The following is a 20537-nucleotide window of genomic DNA, read 5'->3' as shown; positions in this document are numbered from 1 at the left end:
AAATGTATTCTTACAAATTTAAATTAGTCTAATCTATAATTTTATTGTTAATATTCATACTAACTCTTTCATGATCAAACCATTTCAGTTGATAACCATTCAAGCGTTTATCCCGAAACACTTCATTCCTCGCCGAATCAGGTATTGGTTCATGTTGGTTTAGTATTGTTTTTGGTTTACTAACAGGTTTAGGATGGTCCTATTGTAAATATAATTTAAGTTAGTTTAGCATATATTATGCTTAAAATAACTTAAATTAAATAATAGTAATATTATGCTTAAAATATAATTTTAGAGAGTTTTCAAATATAGTTTATATAACATTATAGGTGATGAATTTAATTATTAAATTCGTTTATTACTTAAAACTAAGTTATTTTAAAAACATACTGAGTTATAAATATCAATGATGGATTGGTGAGTATAACTTGAAGACAAAAATATAAATATTTGATTTTCAAGATAAGAAATTCAGCTTTTACTCAGTTACTCAATATATAATATCTTAAATTATTTTTTTAAAAAATATACATAATTTATATATATAGATTAATCTTCCAAACTTAAACTATTATATTATATATGAATAATGTTTTTAAATAAAAATAATTTCTGATTTAAAAAAGAAAATAAAAAACAACAAATGGTTATTTTCAAATAATGGATATAATTTACATTATACTATCATTTAACAAGTATTAGATACGTTTTGATATATCATTATTTTCTATTTCCAGAAAACAATAAATTGTTAAACATCAATATCATCTAGATTAAGTATACGAACAACACAAATTCAAACATCACAAAAAATATTTACATAAACATTATAATACAATAATTTGATCAAAAAATACAATTAAAACAATATTTAAAATAATAGTTATATACTTAATATCTGAAAATCAAAGATATTTTTGCTAAAATTGTACTTACCTGGCCAAGGAGATCGACCATCTTTTTACGGATCGATTGATTGTTGAGCATGTGGTCGATCCGAAAATACTCTACAGTTTAATTTAATATCTAAAACATTTATGTTAACACTCAAGAGATAGTTTTGCTAAATATGATAATTAGATAGCCAACAAAATTACAAAAAATATTTAAATAGTAAAAAATATGTTAATTTAACGTGTTAAAATTTAAAAATAAATTTTAATTATGACATGTATCTTAACATTTATATAAATATATATCATAACCTAAATATAAATAATTTAACAACTTAAATTAGAAAAAAATAAAAATCCCGGGCGTAGCCCGGGTTAATCCCTAGTCTATATATATATAAATATGTTTGCCTCCCTCCTAGGCTGTCCACGTGGAAACTCCTTTTTTATATAGCTGACACGTGTCCACGCTTCTCTCGGCATCGTTTCATTTAAGTGAATTCTTCTTGGGCTTTATTTTGTTATAATTCGTGATGGGCTTCTAATCATAATACGGATTCACAAAAAAAAGGGCAAATCCTTCTTCTTCTTCGATGCCGCCGGGGACTTTCACGATTCTTCATTAGATCTGAAACGGGAAAGAGCTGGAGAAAAGACTGACGGAGACTGAGCGGTAGAGAAGACGAGAGTCACCACCACCGGTCTCCTCTCTCTCACCGCCTCTCTCCTCTCTGCGCCACGCCGGATCTCTCTCTCTCTCTCCCTGCCTCGCTATGTCACGGGCAAATCTCTCTCTCTCTCGCTCTCTGAATCTGTCTCTGTCTCTCTCTCTCTGCGAGTTTTGATTTCGATTTGTTTTTGTCTTGGTAAAGAAAGTTGGAGGAGGACGGAGAAGAAGCTTCACGGGGTGGAGGAAGCTGATAACAGACGAAGTCGCTTCCTTTTTTTGTCGTTGTTAAGGCTCTAAAGGACAATTTGGTTACAACAAATCGGGCTTATCATTGAGGCCCAAATAAGATGCATAAACTTTAAATCCAGCTAAAGATGCCCCTCATTTTCAGACTACACACGTGTCCAACTATAATATTTTCTGTGTGACATATGCTTGACACGGCGAAGTTAATTTCTCTTCTGGCATTTTAAGATGATAGTGACGAAAATATAAAAAGAAAGAGTAAATGGTTATGCAACCGTCCGATCAGATATTTAAATTTACATTTTCAAGCAAATAAAAAACAAATTGTACGATGTTCAAACTCTCAGACAGACCTGCATCTGTACTGTTTCAGCGCAAATGTTTTTTTTTTTCTATCATTCCACTGTTTTCTTACTGAAAGTTTGCTCAATGCTTTGACATAAATGAGACTGACCTTATGATTAAGGCACGTGACTTTTGATTGTGGTTCTGTGTCGTTGGATTTGTGATCAGGGTCTCTTTTTTTGTGTGTTATGAACTTTTTTTGGTTTAAGTGTGTTATGAACTTTTTTTGTGTTAAACTGAGTTTAGTGTCATTTCAAAAATTTAGAATACTTGGGGCTATGGATATCCTCTGTTTCCGTTTTTACTTTTGTTTTATTTTTTGTATTATGTGTAATAAGCAATATTACCGGCTAATTTAGCTGATTATTCACCACATCTCAATTATTTATTTGCACTTACGTAAGAACGAAACAAAAATCTTTTACTTTCCCCATTTTCATAAAATTTGAGAGTTCTATAATGTTTTTTTTTACCTTTATTGAATAGAGTTATTTAATTACGTTTAGATCAAAATCCAATTCAAAGAAATAAAAAAAAACAACTGTCTGTTTTCTGGATAAGTTCGAGTAATAATTCTTACATTTTTTTAATAAAAATAGTACTTTCTTCCGCTTGGAATTACATGATGGCTGCAAATAAATTAAAAAAGTTAATGTAATGTCTATTTTAATCTTTTCGTTAGTTTTCAATGCTAAATTAGGTTTATATCATCCCACTAAAGATCATTAATTACAAAGATAGAAAAAGTCATATTTTATCATTCTTTATTCTTTACATAGAATTCTGAGAACTTCGAATATATTGACAAAAAAATTATTTAGAACGTCAAGTAAATCCGAACGGAATGAGTAATAATTTTTATAGTTAACTTATGATAACAAATACACTGCATAATATTTTACAGTAACTACATAGTTTCCTACTGTTTGTGTCAAGGATAATATGGAAATTATTACAAAAATATCATAGACTAAAAGTTGTTATCTGTAGAAACTTAATTGGTGATAGTTATGTATATGTGATCAAATTTTCCTTAAAACTATTGGTTATGAAGTTATTTTTATATATACAGATGAAAAGTACTATTCATTACATCTTTTCTAAAACTTTTAATAATTAATAAGTTTACGGTTTTAAAATAAATAATTAAATTGTTTTAATAAAAAAGCATGAAAATTAATTTTACTTTCAGTTTAAAATAAGATAAATATTTTAAGTAATTTATTTTATTTGTTTATTTGCTAACCCGCCCGTAGGGCGGGCCTACCCTAGTATATAAAAAAGTAAGAACCAATACACGCACGGATGCACGGATTAATCTCTAGTTTTATTTAAGACATTATCTTCTATCTGTTTCACTCTATTTAAGTAGTTAAATATCGCACTTTACTTACCAAGAAAATGAAAGAAATACTAAGTTACAAAAAAAAAATGAAAGAAATATTAAAAATATATATATATGAAAGAAATAAAATTTGATGACATATAGGATATAGCCTTTAGCATTATCCTGGGCTACAGAACCGAAGTCTATCAAGGGCCGAATAATTAGGCCCATAACTTTCACGCGCGTAATTCAAACGTAAACAAGGAAATAAAAATACGTGGGCCATGTTCTTTCTGCTGACCGCTCAGCTGCTTCAAAAGGGGGTGGGGGAACAGTTAAAGCACCGAGTAGCGAAAGTGTAGCAAGCCCATATACACTGGTTCAATTGTTTCAGCCTGGTGAATTAATAAATAAAAAACTGTCAAATTTTTTTTTCCTCCACTACTTTCACACACAAACTAGCATTTGAATTTAATACTTAGTAAATTGTTTAGTGCACATAAACAAAAATACTTAGTAAATTGTTTTGTGTGTTTCTTCCCCCAACCTTTTTCAATACTAATATGTATCTCTTGAAAGTGATAAATAGTTAGTCCTCATACAGGCTTGTACCCTTAATCAAGGGAAGTTAATCATCTTTCAGATATTCGTTCAAACGTGACCCAATCTAGTTCTAGATGTTTTGCTTGCCGTATGATAATAGTTCTGTAAAACGAACGTATCGTTTTGGCTTTGGTTAATCAAGATAAGAAACAAAGATGATTAATAATACTAGTTTTATTTGAAAAATAATAATACTACGGTTAACATAAGAGAAAAAGGATTAAAAAAACTCGTTTTATACAACTAGGTAAATGTAATTTTTGGTCGGCCTTTTGTTTGCCAACGAGTTGCTTTTTCAGTCTCTGTAAACTTTTTGATGGTTTCGTGCTTGTCTGGGTGTCTGGTGATTGCCAGTTTCTTTGGGCGTAGGCTTTGTAATTGGATCTCATATATTCCTTTCTTAATTCTATAAAACTAGATGAAAATACATATATATATATATATCGAAATAAATAAACCCATCAATTTTTTTTTTTTTAAATATAGATTGGAGAGTTAAGTGTCCCAAGAGAGAAGCAGAGAGGTAGAAAAGAAGCAGAGCACATGGGAGCAGTGGAGCTAGTTGGAGAAGCTTCAGATCATGTATTTATATTTTCTTTATAATAACATCTAAAAGCATTCAATAATTTTCTGCAACAAAAGCATATTGCCAAAGAGGATAGATAGATAGGTTAATACTCTCAAATCTTCCTTATACAAGCATGTGAAAGACCTTGTTGTAGGACAGGTCTGTGACACTATACTGTAGGACCCATTCCTAAAATACTAACATATACTAACAAATAAGATCAAATTTTAAATATAATTTGATACTGCGAAAGCCCCCACAATACCACATAGATATGAGAACTGGAAAACACTAGTAACGGGTCTTATATCTTTTTCTCATATACCTTAGATACTCATAAAGACTCTTACCAACAAAATATAGTAGAGTGAAAGAAAGAGCATCTCAATCATCATTTTTTTCAACTCAATCAACATTTCTACTAACATACAGTTCAGAAAAACACATGTATAATATCATTATAGTCAAAAATCTTTTTTTGTTACTCGGGTAATCCAAACTAGTCTGATCCAAATTGAAAATATATAAAAATCTAATTTGAAAAGTAAAACGACTTTTATTTAAGTTTGAGTGGTTTAGAAAAAAAATATCCATTTATATCTAACTCAACTGTATTTTATAACAACTTTTTCTTGTTTATATCTTTAGCATAAATTCATATAACCTTTTTTATGTTTACAATATGAGATATAGAAGATGTTTAAAAAATATTTAGGTCAAGTGCAAAAGATATATATATATATATATATATATATATATAATTTCAGTAGTTATGTTAATATATTTATTTTGAGCCAACGTTTAAAAAATATTTAGGTCATATGTTAATATATATAATTTCAGTAGTTATAGAAAGATGTTTAAAAAATATTTAGGTCATGTGCAAAATTATATTATAATTTTGTTATAACTTACATGTTTGAAATGGTTTATGTTTTTTCTGTTGATATAATTGAGTTACTACTGAGTATTGATTACCACGAGTCTGAATAATAATTGATACGTTTGGGTGTTAGAACATACATAGGTCGGTGCATCCTGTGAACGCATTTACCTGTTGAGAAGAATCCACATGCCTTTAAGGTCTACTGTGGAATGTTCTTCCGAAAACCAATGAGTCAGCGATTGTAAAAAGCATTCAAACATTTTAAGAAACTTAATATAAATATGCGACGGTACGTAAAAACCTAATAGTTGATAGATTCAAGAATATAACGGTGATCTACGCACTATCGAGTCCCAAACCTTGTACGCACAAATTATCAAACAAAGTCCCACGTTAATAATTACACAAATAAAAATCTAATTTATAAATTTTCAATCTAATTAGTATGATATATTTAAAAAAAAACAATATGAATTTGAACTAGATTCAAAATAGACAATATTATATCATATTAGTCGGACAATATAGAATTAGACACATAATTTTACAGTCCCAATACATATTACATTGAGATATTCGAGAAGTATAGTATGCTTAATGAATGATTGAATTGTTATTCATATTCATTAATGTTAGTTAATGGCCTTAATAAACGAATTTAGTCCAGCAAGCATACCACTCCAACTCTCCAACACTATTAGTATTGATGGAATTTTCCTGATACTACGCCTACATTCGAGGATTAAGCGTAATGGGTGTCATTATTTTCTTGCTTATTTTGGCTTATATTCTTAAAAGATTACAGGTTTGTAAATAGTACTCTCTTTGTTTTTTTATATAAGTCGTTTTAGAGAAATTTTTATGTTCTAAATTATATGACGTTTTCAGTTTTTTATGTAAAATTTATTAAAACTTAATGTTATATGATCAATGGTAATATACCTTATATTTTATTATTGGTTGATTTGTAGTTAGGTAAATAATTAATGATTTTTTTATTTAGAAAATATAAAAAATTAATGATTTCTTAATCTATGTACATAATTGTAAGACTTATATTAAAAAAACGGATGGAGTACTAAATATGGATTTGAGAGTACATCTTAAAAATTAGGAAAGAGTTCAAAAATTAACATTGATTATTTATTTTTTGATCTGAATTTATTTAATCATACACCCGCGCTAACAGTGATCGTAAGGATTTTAACTGGGTGACAAAGTAAATGTAATTAAAAAATGTCAAATCAACTGTGTTAGGTGGTTTCATAGTCGTATGTGTATGGTGCACACAGAAAAAAGTTGTACATGTATGTATAACCTAAGCTGTATCTTAATATCACAACGTTAAACAGTGCATAAATGAAGTGGAAAATGTATATGTCAAAGATCCATGTGGTATTAACATTTAAAATTTAAATTTTCCCAAGTGTCGTATACAAATTAGATCAAAAGAAAGATCAGCAAATGCCATAGGGCCTAAATGGTATAAAAGGGTGGGTCCTATACAAATCTCTCATGAACTGATCTCTTCATCATTCTTCTTCTCCTTCTCACTAAACTATCAGAGAACTTCACGATCCTCCAAACAAGTTCTTGATCTAATAACAATTCCTAGGAAGAGTTAATCATTTGGTGGGCTTTGTGCGTGTGTAACATACACGTTTGTATGTATATGTATGAGGAGGAAAAGAGCAATATTGTTAATAGTCAAGCAGGACTGAGATTGGAGATGGCCTTTCCACAGCATGGATTCATGTTTCAGCAACTTCATGAAGACAATGCTCATCACTTGCCTTCCCCTACCTCTCTCCCTTCTTGCCCTCCTCATCTCTTCTACGGTAAGTACCTCTCTCTATACATATACACAATTACACATGTATATAATAGTGTGAAAAGGGAGAGGAGATTAGTCTGGATCTTGAACTTGATTTTAACTTCTTCTTTTTTTGGGTGTAGGAGGAGGAGGAAACTACATGATGAACAGATCAATGTCGTTCACGGGAGTATCAGATCACCATCATCTAACTCAAAAAAGCCCGACCACGACGAACATGAATGATCAGGACCAGGTGGGAGATGAAGACAATCTATCAGATGATGGGTCCCATATGATGTTGGGAGAGAAGAAGAAGCGGCTTAATTTAGAGCAAGTTAGGGCATTAGAGAAGAGCTTCGAGCTAGGGAACAAGCTGGAGCCTGAGAGGAAGATGCAGCTTGCTAAGGCCTTAGGGTTGCAGCCTAGGCAGATTGCGATATGGTTTCAGAACAGGAGAGCTAGGTGGAAGACAAAGCAGCTTGAGAGAGACTATGATTCTCTCAAGAAACAATTCGATGCTTTGAAATCGGACAATGATTCTCTTCAAGCCCACAACAAGAAACTCCATGCTGAGGTATATTTTATATTTCATCACGTAAATTCCAAAAGCTAAATATTTTCGATAAAAATGAGATGAATGTAACATAAAAATAAAATTAAAAATGATACGCAAGTTTTTAACAAGCCACTAGACTATGAATATAACTAGGTTCATATGTATATTGATTAATCATGAATTACTATCATTCATCAAGCATTTACTAAAAGAAATTCTTCATGGATTAACACGGAGTATCTGTAATATAAAATGCAATTAGATTGTTGACAGGCTCTTGATCCAACGCAAAGATGTTTGTCAAAATAACATTATTTTTTGATTTCCTTAAAATAAGATTCTTGTGTACATAAATTTTAAATTAATAAAATTCCCATGTGCTTGTGAGTTGACATTTACGATAAGTTATTTTAGTATTTAACAAATTAATAAATTTATGCGAGAATAAATTTCTCCGCTAACTTAAGTTTACGTGTGGTGATATTGGTACACACAAAAACAGGTTGTAGCATTGAAGAAACAAGACCTTAAAGAGTCAGGAAAGATCAAGAGAGAATCAGCAGAAGCTTCATGGAGCAACAATGAAAGCACGGAAAATAATAATAATAGTTCAGAGGGGTTGAAAGATCTTTTCCCTTCTACAATTCGATCTGTGACAACGATCACGACCTCAGCTCATATTGAACATCAGATGGTTCAGGATCAAGGATTTTGCAATATGTTCAATGGTATTGATGAAACGACGTCGGCTGGTTATTGGGCATGGCCTGACCAGCAACAACAACATCACAATCATCATCATTTCAATTGATTATATCGTCCAAGAAGAACATCATAATCCTGATCAACATCCTCATGATATCATCATTACCATCATCAAAAGAAAATTTCGTTGATTTTTTTTTAATTTGAGTATTTTTGAAATTATTTGTTACTGTTTCAAATGACAATCCATCGTTTTTTTTTCTCTCTTTTGCTGCTTCTTTTGGGTTTGTAGAAAGTGGGTGTATAGAGAGGATATTCAAATTTTTTAGAATGATAACTTCTTGTTTAATAAATGAAATTTGTGTCTTCCAAAATATTTTTTGAGATCAAGTATATGTATCTTATATAACAACCCACTACTTATTAAATTATTTCTGAATGATCACTACTTATTAGTTGAAATATATAACTAGAGATTTTTGCCAGTAGTGATTAATAGTAATTGCTAAGTTAATATTGTGACAAACTTGAGAAGTTGAAATGCATAATCGACAAAAAAAATTGATAAAAGAATAAATCAGATGCATGTGCTTTCGAGTGGGGTTCCAGCTCTGTCATTGACAGTTCGACACAACATATATAGTCATGAAATATATTTTATTTTACCAAATGCCATGAAGTATTTTATTATATCTGATATTTTTCATCCACTTTTTAGCCTAATTAATTATTTCGGTAAAATTTCCAAAATTATTTTACTAGATGTAAAATATTAAAAGACCAGAAAAGGAACATGTAATATGGAAGGAAGTTATTATTTGACAATTGTAGATAATAATGATAGTGGTAACTGCCGAACTGGTACTCTGGTAGATGAGAGAGGAAGAGTACTGGAATCACACATTCCAAAGACGAAGAAGAAAAGTCCAATAAGAGAACAGATTTGAAACTGTGTTTAGGAGAATCGTTCATTCATCTAGCTAGCTTTTTCGGATCTCTGGATGCTTTTGGGTTTAATTTTAAAACTATACTAAAATGTAATATTCATATATTTTATCATTATACAAGAAAACAAACAGAGTACGGAATATTTCTCTTCTTTGTGGCTCTCCATGTGACACCTCACTGCCACCATCACTTCACTTCCCACAGAAAACTCAAAACTTGCGACTGTGAAAGTTTTAGCTTAGCCGCATCATTTTAAAATACACAATATACATTTATTTGTTTTGAACCCACGCAGTGTTCGTTTGGTGTCGCATCCAGTTATTTAATATGACAAAGCATCCGAGTGAACTTTTCACCAAATAATCTGTAACGGATCGTTTGTGTGAGACCAAAGTTACTGAAAGATAATAAATTTATGATCAGATCCTAAAATCATTTGCCAACTGCGCTCGCTAATATATTCAGATGTGATCCATATTTACGTACATACGTAATATGTCCCACGTACTTGCATACGCAACTTTATGGAATATATATAGCTAGATAGCATGTGAGATCATGGGGGTCTTCATATATTTTATATGGTTTGTATTAGAATTTTGGTTAAGCGCACATGTTTATGTTGATGGATAATGGATAGGTCAACTGCTAAATTCTCTGTTTTCTATCGTTTCATTAGTAAACACCGTCATAACGAATAGACCCGCGTTAATGGCATTTAAATGTATTTTAATCTATGATCTTAAAGTTAGAAGTAATAAGATTTCATTCAAATATTGATATTTCATCCTTACCAGATACCACCATTTGTGACAAAATCTTACGAAAAATTCTGACATTCCCATTAAACACAGCGTGGAGGACATTAATTTATACCATTTTAAATATAATTGCTTGTGAAATGTACCTAATAATAACGTGTACGTATACATATAACTTTGAACAACAGAATGTACAAATTGATGGCCAATAATGAAACATCCGCAAAGGATTCTATACATCACATTTCATTCAACATCTGTAAATTGGTAAATTATAAACTCATTCTTCTTATATACTTTGATTATTTCGTTCAAAAGGTCTAATTACCAAACAAAAAAAATCTCAGAATATTCTATTCTTAATCACAGTTTGAAAAATAACAAAAGCTAAGGGGGGAGACGAGAAAGTCCACTCCCACGAGCGACATCTCAACATCTGCCTAAAAGGTAATTTGTATTTGATTGGCTAATAAGTGAATAAACTCTCCAAAACTATGCTTTGTATAAAAAAAAGACGTCAAGATTCTTTTTTTTTGGTAAAAGACGTCAAGATTCTTGAAAACACTTTGTGCATGTGAGCGCATCTCCTTGAAATTGATAGTTGCTAATGTGGCTCCTTTTTTGACGACATTCAATGTGTCTCTCAGATACAATTAAACCCTTCGAGGTATTGATGGAATTTTTTAATCTATGATATTTATATGGTTATGTGAAAGAAACGATATTTTTAAAACCAAAAATTACTTATGAAATGAATTTTGCATACCAAAACAAAAAGAAAATAAATAAAAAAACTAGTGTTACAAATGGATGCATAAACTTTGTACAGATGAATTAATTACACGTTATAGTTCCATGAAATTTGAAAGATCGAGAGCTATTATAGACTTACAATCTATCTAGTTTCATCTTTGTGAATATTGATTTTTTTGTCAGGTGAATATTGATTATAGTTCCAAAGGCACTCTATGAAACAATAGAAAACTTGAAGAGCATGGTGTGTTTGTATGTTTTCCCTGGTTCAACAATCTGTGAAGGAAACTTAGGATTATTTACTGAGTTTGGATAACCTTGCGTCTCTAGACATAGTCCCGCGAAAGCTTGGTAAGTCGTCCCATTCTTTCCCTTGATATCCTTTAACATTCCACCGGTATAGAATTGCAAACCGGGTTGGTTTCCGGATAACTCCATTTTTCTCCCAGATTTCTTATCTATGAGTTCCACGATCTTCCTCATCTTATCAGCTTTACCATCTAAGCAATAGTTTATATCATATCTGCAAGAAAAGAAAAATCAATAAATACAAATATACCATTAGACAGAGCTAGTTTTGATCAAAACCTCATGAAACATTCGTCTTGACTTCTAAACTCTAAAGAGCTATTAGTCATATGTTTTATAGCCTCCAAACCATAATTCTTTTAATAATTAAGATTGATCATAAATGTTTAATAGTCTCCAAAATCTACCTAAACTTATGTTTTCGCAAAGTGTATGTACTCACCCTGCTTTAAGATCCTTCATATTATCTTTAATAGGACGGAGTTGGAGAAAATCGTACGATGTTCCTTTCACTGGAGATATTTCTCCGGTGGGAATGAGTTCACCGTCGACAGGAGTGTAACTTGACCCGAGGATCTGTATTTCTTCAGACAAAATGTCTCCAGCGTTATGACCACCAAGATTCCAATAACTATGATGAGCTAAGTTTATCGGAGTTGCTTTATCTTTAGGCTTTGCCTCCATCACCACACTCAGTTCATTTTCTTTGTCAAGCTTATAAGTCACTGTGACATTGACTTCTCCGGGAAACCCTATTGATACAAAAAGAAATAAACTAGTAAAATCATTAAATGTACTTTCTAAAAAGGCCTTGGCGTGGAATGAAACAACTGAAAAGAAAAAAGACCTTGATCTCCATCAGGACTTGTGTAAGTGAATACAATATGAGGTTTCTTGCCATCATACTTGTGTTTTTTAACTCCCCACACAACATCGCCAAACCCTTTCTTTCCACCTAAATTAAACAAAAATGTTAATTAATCATCTATCATTATACTCTCAAAATCGTAATTAAATTAACTAATTATGTTTTAGTACTTATAATTAATTTACCATGAAGTGTGTTTTTGCCATCGTTGGCGGTAGTCTTGTACTCTTTACCATTCAGTTTGAACTGGGCCTTTCCTATTCTATTCGCTACTCGTCCCACGGTTGCTCCAAAATAGACCTTGTCGGTCTAATGTAGCATAATACAAAAGTCAAATAAGTCGTCGTAAGAAATAAAATTCATAATAAAATAACATCAAGCATAAAAATATAAATACATGGAAAATAGTTTTTTTTTTCACTTTTTCTACGTACCTTATAGCTTTTGACGCTATCATAACCAAGAACAATATCACCAGCTTTTCCTGAAAATTTAGTGACAAAATTTAAATAAAGTGTTTATAAAATAAGAGTTTGTTATTTGATTGCCAACATTCAAAATGTTTGGTTGACTAACCATTTTTGTCCGGGAAATGAAGAGACATGATTGAAGCACCCCAGTTTGTGAGTTTGATGGTTATATTTCCCTTCTTGAGCTCATATAATCCAATATTATCTTTTTCATTATCATCCGCATCAACCTCATCTTTATCATCATCGTCATCGTCATCATCGGTGTCATCATCCGTGTCATCATCGGTATCAGATTCATCTTCATCATCATCATGTTCACCCTTCTTTTTATCCTTATGCTTCTTTTCATCATCCTCATCATCATCATCATCCTTCTCACTACCATGTTTATGCTGATGAGCGCTCTTCTTCTTATCACCATCCTTCTCGTGATCACCCTTTTTATGCACCTTATGCTCTTTCTTTTCATGGTGATCACCCTTTTTATGCACATCATGCTCTTTCTTTTCATGTTCATCATCTTTTTTATGCACATCATGCTCTTTCTTTTCATGATGATCATCCTTTTTATGCACATCATGCTCTTTCTTTTTGTCCTTTTTATCAACATCAGAACCGGCTTTGTGATCATCATTCACCTTTTCTCCTCCTTTCTCTTCATGTTTACTTTTATGAACAACTTCAGTCTCTTTCTGACTACTCTCCACATCTTTTGATGTCACTTCCGTGTCGTGTGCATATGACAAACTTCCCACAAATCCTAATGTAACCAATATAACCAAACATAATAAAATAGAAACTCTCGCCATGTTCAAGAAAAAGAAGAAAAAAAAATTAAAAGTAATATGATTTATTTATTTATTTTTTATTGAAACAAACTAAAAGTAATATGAACTGAACAAAGATGAATGCTATGCGAGTATTTATAGGTTGAATGTTATTAGATAAAAGAAGACAAAAATAGGAAATTGCGAAGAATTGGTGATTCGTAGAGAAGTTAGGAGATAAAACCGGATTGCATCTATACTATTAAAGGAGGATCCTATTGTCATAATTACCTTAGCCTGCCTTTTCCTTCACTAACATTGCATGTTTCATTAAGGGCAATTAAGTAATATTAATAACAAATCTATATTGGGTCATTATTTTTGGATCCAGCCCACATCAAATCTCTCTTGGGCCATTTGGGCCTATTATAAATCAGATTCAATTCTCACTTTTTTTTCCTTTGGGCCATTGAGTCTAAATTCAAATAATTTTTTTTCAACTATTCTTAATTATTTTTTTTTCTTTTCTTAATATAATTTAAGCATTCATAAAAATAATTGAATTTTTTTATTGAAAAATATAAATCTTTATTAAAAGTATATCATTTTTTAATTAAAATATTAACCCCATGATAAAATTAATTTATCAGAGTTATACCAACTTAATTCATTAAAAAAATAAATTTTAATTTTTTAAACATAAATAGTCATTAAAATGAAATACGATAAATAAAGATAAATTTTTTAAGTCTTTTATAAAATAAAACACAAATATATGAAAATGTGACATTTACTAAATATTTGTCAATTGAAAAAAAAAACAAAAATAAACCCGCGCTTTGAAAGCGCGGGTCAAAATCTAGTCAAGCTTTTAAGAGATGAGCACAAACACACAATCGTTTCTATGTGCCTCAGCCTCACATAATCATTTGGGCCTTTTCGTTGAATATTTCTCATTTAAGCCCATTTTCTTAGGCCCACTAAGGTTGAGTCTACCTTTTTTTGTGACAGCAGGTTGAGTCTACCTAGAGGGAAAGCATTCATAATTTCATATTAATGCATTGCTACAACTAAGTTCACATCAGTTGTATATTTAATTTGGTGTATATGAATAGGCATCGCACTAACTCAAATAAAAACACTTATGAGAAACGGACTTAAAAAGAGTTAACATCTTTGGATACAATACTACAACACCTATTTAAAAAAAAAAACACCCCAAAAATTAACAATGGAGTTTCTTTTGATACAGCTACTAGCTTTTCTCTTCCTTGTTCACGAAACTAGTCGTGGAAGATGAAGAAGAAGAGTTCTTGAACATAGATAACGGAGGTTGCGACGGTGGTTGATCCAAAGACGCACCCGTTTGATTATTTGCTATTATGTTAGACATCAATAAGCTGCTAAAATAGCCTCCACATCCTTTGATGTTATTCGTCGTGGCGGTTTGCTGAACATTGTTGCTAATAGGATTCACGATCTGTTTCTCCCCGTTGGATCCAACCATGGATGAGATCGCAGCAGCAATCACGGTCTGGAAACTTGGGTCGGAAGTAAGCGCTTTCGTTAGGGTTTCAGTTAAGGACTGACTATTTTGGACTGTTTTTCCTACGTTGGACGTCCCAAATTGCACATTGTTGTAAGGATATGGAGTATAAGAAGAATACCCACTGCCCCAAACCGCGGGTATGCTGAGAGTAGTTGATGATGATAATGATGGATTAGAAGAGAAATTTAGGCTTGTGGATGGGAAGTTTTGGAAAGAGTTGGAGTATTTGTTGAAATTTAAAGAAGGCAATGAAGAAGAGGAAGAGTGTTGTGGTGTAGTGAGGTCTAGAGTGACTGTAGGATGTAATGGAGAATGAAGTGTGGGTGAGTAGAATGATTTGTTGTTGTTGATGAATCTTGAATTGTCGTAGAGGTTGTTTCCGATCATTTCAGCGGCTGATGAGGAGGAGGAAGAGGAGCCGGAGAGGAGCATGGAGGCGGCGGCTGAAGTAGTGGAGGCCATGGTGGTGGCTGAGAGAGGAAGAGGGTGGCTGTGTGTTCCTTCATAGGTTGTGATTAGTATAGACATGTCGTCTGCACATCTTTGAACCTAAAATATCCAATATAATTGAAGACAAATAATTAAAAAACACAATAGAAGACATGTCTTTTGCTTGATATAGTTTCTGTATCATATTATTGTTCTTCCATAATTATAAAATCATGATTAAAATGCTAGGAATAATTGATTGTTTTGTTTATATGTACCTGTTTTCTAACGGGACATCCAGGTGCAACAGTGCATCGATAGTATGCTCGTGGACATGGGTTTCCTTTTGCGATTTTTTGACCATATTTTCTCCATTGACAGCCATCATTCATCTACACATCATATAATACAATTTGTCCTAATCAGTGGTCATATATAAATCATAATCAAATAGTTTGCAGTGCTTAAAGTTATAGATCATATAAAATGTATATATAAATTAAAGGACGTACCGTTGGTGTGTCACATCTCGCTCTAACGCAAACTCTAGCTCTCTTTACATTATTCTGCTGACCGGCCTCTCCTTCAACATCGCCACAGGAGGCAGGTGCTGGAGAGCTTCTCTTCCCGGTCACTTTACCTGACGGCCAAGTTTCTCCGGAGCTATTTTCCTGGCTAGATAAACTCCCGTTACTGAATCCTAACGTCAAGCCAGCCTTGGTCAACTCTTCGTCAGCGTTGACTTCTTTATCTTCCTTTTTAGAGGTGTTATCACTAGAAGAAGAACTTCTTCTCCCGAGTGAAAGAGACACAAGCTCGTGTTCTTGATCAAAAGAACTCAAGTCCGTCGTCGACTTCTGAAGACCAACCATGTTTTGATCTTGTGTTGGGTTGTTTGAAGGTTCTTGTTGAACTATGTCGAAGAATCTGAGTTTGAGAGACTTGTAATCACTTTCAATTCGTTCGAGCATCCCTTTAAGCTTCTCGTTCTCTTCCTTTACCTCGGTCATCTCGGCCTTGGCAGATTCAAGTTCTTGATGATCGTCGTCACCCTAAGATCATTGAATATATATATTTTAAGATCCCAACTAAATCTAATTTGTTCCAAGAGAATTCTTTGTTACATAAATGATAATCATGGCGGTCCATACTAAATTTTAACGAATTATTCAAATCCTATATCAAAAATAAACTTCAGATGAAGAATATAATCTTCTAAATTTTTTAATGAACGGTAAATATTGAGTGTTTTAATATTAATTACGATACGCAAAGCCAATTTATACAGAGTATAAGATCTATCTCAGAATTACATAATCGCATACAAGAAAATAACAAATCTATTTGCCTTCCATATACATATAGAATTTTAAATATGTGCACATATGAGTTGGTACCTTACTAGCTTCAAGGATTTGAGCAGATCCAAGAAATTTATCCTTAAGAAGAGAATCTGAAGTGGGTAATTTCAGAAGAACCTCCATTTTTAGAAATAAGAAGAATGTTATCTTCTTCTTTGAATTTTGTTCTTCTTTTGTTGTCTTTTTCTTCTCCACAGACTTGATAAAACTCTTTTACTTATAGCCATTTGTGTAGTTTCTCTAGGGGACCCAAAACGTCAACACTTCAACATGTTCAATTTTTTATTCTATTTTTATTGAATTTCGGACATTTTCCTACAATCATATCTGTGTTATTTATTTTAAACTAACTAGCGGAATATAAATAAATTATTTCCTGACTTTGTTGGTGATAATACTACTTCTCTGTTGTAATAGGGACACAAAGAATATTACCCCTGAACAAAGAAAATAAATGATCAAAGCAAGTATAAGTTTTGTAATCAAAATCTCTTTTTAAAACAGTAATTAAATATCTTTGTTTCATATGTTTGAACATTAAGAAAACGCATTTTCAATAAAAATGATTCCCAATATATAAATATTTAACACTAATCCCACAATATTTATAATTCAATTTTCTTGAGCCAATATTTAAAGTAAAATTACAAGTATGACATTACTGAATTTAATGAATAGTTTTCAAAAGGAAAAATCTGATGATTTCACATAAAGTTCTATTTCTTGTTTTTTTCTTAACTGAACCATTTGTAGATAAAGTTATACATGGATCTTGGTTATTTAAATGTTTGGGTATTATGAAAATATCCTAATGCAGTAAATGAAATTAATACAAGAGCCTAATTTTACGGCGCCAAATAGAGATTGTATAATGTGAAGGGAGATATCCTTGAAGCTTCATGGAAGAAGACTTCTTCTATCTCTTGGCCTGACATCACATGAGCATTCGTCAACTCTTTAAATCTTATATTACTTGTTTAGTTAGTGAGTTTCTTAGCAGTCCATCATCATCGAAAACATGTTATATATATATATATATACATATATGATATATATTCTAAACATGAATAAGGTTGCACATTCATATACATAATTACATACAATCAATGCATTAAGTTTATCTAAGTGTATCACATGTCTGGTCAACAATCGACAGTGTTGCATAACAACGGTATAGTTCGTCAGCTTTTATGTTCCACCATTCTAGTGACAAAAGTTATTTTCTCAATTAGTGTTTCGAATATTTTTTTCTGTGTATTATTTTCACAAAATTTCAATCACAAGTTTGTTTATAATTAGCAATCTTAACTAAAAGGAACAAGATGACGTCATAAAATTATATTAAAAAAACAAGATATTTAGGCTATCAATACTTAAAAAAGCAATTTTGTATTAAAAATTATGTAACATATATAGAAAGCAAACAAAAATATCAGGCATTTTATTATAGTGGTATATATGTAAACCTAGTCATATGGTTAGGCCAAAGGGTGCGTATACCGGTCAATACGCAGGTCACACACGGTAATTATATGATTTTGTCAACTTTGGACAGAAAACTAATGGTTTCCAATGTTATTATCATATTTGTGTCGCATCTAATTTCATTTCATTATTTACATGAATGTCAAATGCTTCACATAGTTGTCATATTTCATCAGTGGCGTACGGCTGCATGGCGTTGAAAAGCGAACATGCATTATTTGCTCAATTTTTTTATCATTTGCTCAATTTTGTATAAAATCTAATAAATGTTCTAGTTTTTTTTTTTTAAGAAACAACGAAATAATTTCTACTATTATTTATAATTGTACAAATGAGCTTCGGTCGTATACACTATTATCGAAGAGAAAAACATTGATTTGTGTTTTAAAATAGTTGATTTTTTTGGTTGAAACTTGAAACACAAGAATGAAGCTATATTTTTATTCTGGAAAATAACATAAAAATATAAACTAATATTAATTTAGCCAATAAAAAAAGGGCAATTGTCAATAATAGCACCTTTTGAAGTTTATGTCTCAAAAATAGCACTAGAAGGAGAAAGTCACAAAAAAAATGACATTCATTAAAGTGTAAAATATCCCTAATATCCTTAGTTTAAAATTAAATAAACAAACAAAAATAAATAAAAATAAAAAAATGAAAAAAAGAAATTTTTTTTATAGTTTCAGATTATATGTTTTCAGATTCGAAATTTTTATAATTTTTTTTTAGAAATTTCTTTTTTTATTTTTTTTTTCAAATTTTCTTTTTATAATTTAAAATACTTTTTGAAACTGTTTTTTAAAATTTTTATTTTTTATTTTAGTATTTACTTTTTATAAAATTTTAAACCCTAATTCCAAAACCCCACCCCATTAACTCTAAACCCTAAAGTTTAGATTAATTAACCCAAGGGGTATAAGTGTATATTTACCTCTTTAATGAAACATATTTTTGTAACTTTGAGTCTTGAGTGCTATTTTGGAAACAAAAACTTGGTTTAGTGATATTCTAGTCTTTTTCTCATAAAAAAATTATAAAATATTATTAGTCATACAGTTTTAAATAAAATTAAAACTAATATCAAAATATTATGTATTTTGAAACATTAAAAAGTCTATATACTAGCAAATTGTCGTCTTTCCTGTCTCCAATTTTTCAAACTAGACAATTATTTCAAATCAATACTAATATTTTTGAGGAGCCAGTACATAACTAATTATAAGAGAACTGGTTTAGTTTTTGATGACACAATATTAAATAATTTTATTTCCTTAGGCCAAGTTGAATCTTGAATACTTAATTTGGTCTCTAAGACCAGCTCCATCGGAGCTTCTTAATCGAGGTTCTGAACAAAAAAGTGGAAAAAAATAAATGAAAAAAGAAAATAAACCAGAGAACCGCTCTTTAAATTGGGACTTTAAGGATCGGTAAGGAACCTTACGTGTCCCCTTCTAATTTGACGTCCTCTGTATCTCTCTCCTCCGTCGGAGTTTGATGCGAAATCCCGTTTTCTCTCTTCTTCCACCGATCTCTCCATCTTCTCTGGCGATTCTCTGTGATTCTTCGATCTCTCCATCACCTCTGTCGATTCTTCTATCTCTCCATCTTCTCTGTTGATTCTCTGTCAATTCTTATGTCGATCTCCATCTCTGATGAATCTCAACGACGACAAGGTTGAGAGGTTCGATATTCCTCCATGACAGGTTACTCTCAGTATCATCTAGACTTGTGATTATTTAAAAAAAAATTATTTTAATGTCTGATAAACCGAATCTTGTTTGTTTTTATTTGGTCAAGTTAAAGAATTTGGCTGTTAAGATGCTTGATACAACTGGTCATCAAGGAGACAAAGAGTTTCTCGTGGAAGTCCTAATGCTCTCCCTCTTGCGCCACGAACACCTCGTGACTTTGTTTGGTTACTGCGCTGAAGGAGACCAAAGACTCCTCGTCTATGAGTACATGCCTTTTGAATCCGTAGAAGATCATATCCACGGTAACGAGAACTATACTCTTATTCATTAAAGTATAAATCCTGAATATTGTTTTTTTGTTATGGTCAGGTTACGGATCTGAAGAAGAGGTTTTAGATTTGAGCACAAGGATGTAGATAGCTTTAGGATCAGCCAAAGGGCTAGCGTATCTTCACAACGTAGCACAACCTCCTGTGATCTACAGAGACTTGAAAACCGCAAACATATTGCTAGACCATGGCTACA

At 31.5% G+C, this 20537-nt stretch overlaps 3 protein-coding genes and 1 long non-coding RNA gene across 4 annotated transcripts; 1 reads left to right on the top strand and 3 right to left on the bottom strand.

Moving 5' to 3' along the window:
• Positions 1–1172: 1172 nt before the first annotated feature.
• Positions 1173–2683, bottom strand: LOC117132917. The gene is made up of 2 exons (XR_004456663.1): positions 2460–2683; positions 1173–2151 (listed from the first exon to the last, which is right to left on the bottom strand). It is a non-coding gene; the product is annotated as an uncharacterized LOC117132917 (long non-coding RNA).
• Positions 2150–9691, top strand: LOC103856117 (homeobox-leucine zipper protein HAT7). The gene is made up of 3 exons (XM_009133196.3): positions 2150–7376; positions 7495–7928; positions 8413–9691. The coding sequence occupies exons 1-3, from the start codon at positions 7205–7207 to the stop codon at positions 8719–8721; spliced, it is 915 nt and encodes a 304-aa protein (XP_009131444.1). The 5' UTR covers positions 2150–7204; the 3' UTR covers positions 8722–9691.
• A 1170-nt stretch (positions 9692–10861) lies between these two features.
• LOC103856116 (aldose 1-epimerase) lies at positions 10862–13731 on the bottom strand. Its single transcript, XM_009133195.3, has 6 exons — positions 12831–13731; positions 12689–12738; positions 12440–12563; positions 12234–12341; positions 11829–12138; positions 10862–11600 (listed from the first exon to the last, which is right to left on the bottom strand). Exons 1-6 carry the CDS (start codon positions 13534–13536, stop codon positions 11291–11293), a joined length of 1608 nt encoding a protein of 535 aa, XP_009131443.1. The 5' UTR covers positions 13537–13731; the 3' UTR covers positions 10862–11290.
• An 887-nt stretch (positions 13732–14618) lies between these two features.
• On the bottom strand, positions 14619–18951 carry LOC103856114 (probable WRKY transcription factor 72). The gene is made up of 4 exons (XM_009133192.3): positions 16870–18951; positions 15985–16524; positions 15751–15864; positions 14619–15592 (listed from the first exon to the last, which is right to left on the bottom strand). The coding sequence occupies exons 1-4, from the start codon at positions 16954–16956 to the stop codon at positions 14750–14752; spliced, it is 1584 nt and encodes a 527-aa protein (XP_009131440.1). The 5' UTR covers positions 16957–18951; the 3' UTR covers positions 14619–14749.
• Positions 18952–20537: the final 1586 nt, after the last annotated feature.

Source organism: Brassica rapa, chromosome A03 (genome assembly GCF_000309985.2).
Source record: "Brassica rapa cultivar Chiifu-401-42 chromosome A03, CAAS_Brap_v3.01, whole genome shotgun sequence".
NCBI lineage: Eukaryota > Viridiplantae > Streptophyta > Magnoliopsida > Brassicales > Brassicaceae > Brassica > Brassica rapa.
Note: the sequence above shows the minus strand (reverse complement) of the source record. Positions and strands in the feature narration are given on the sequence as shown.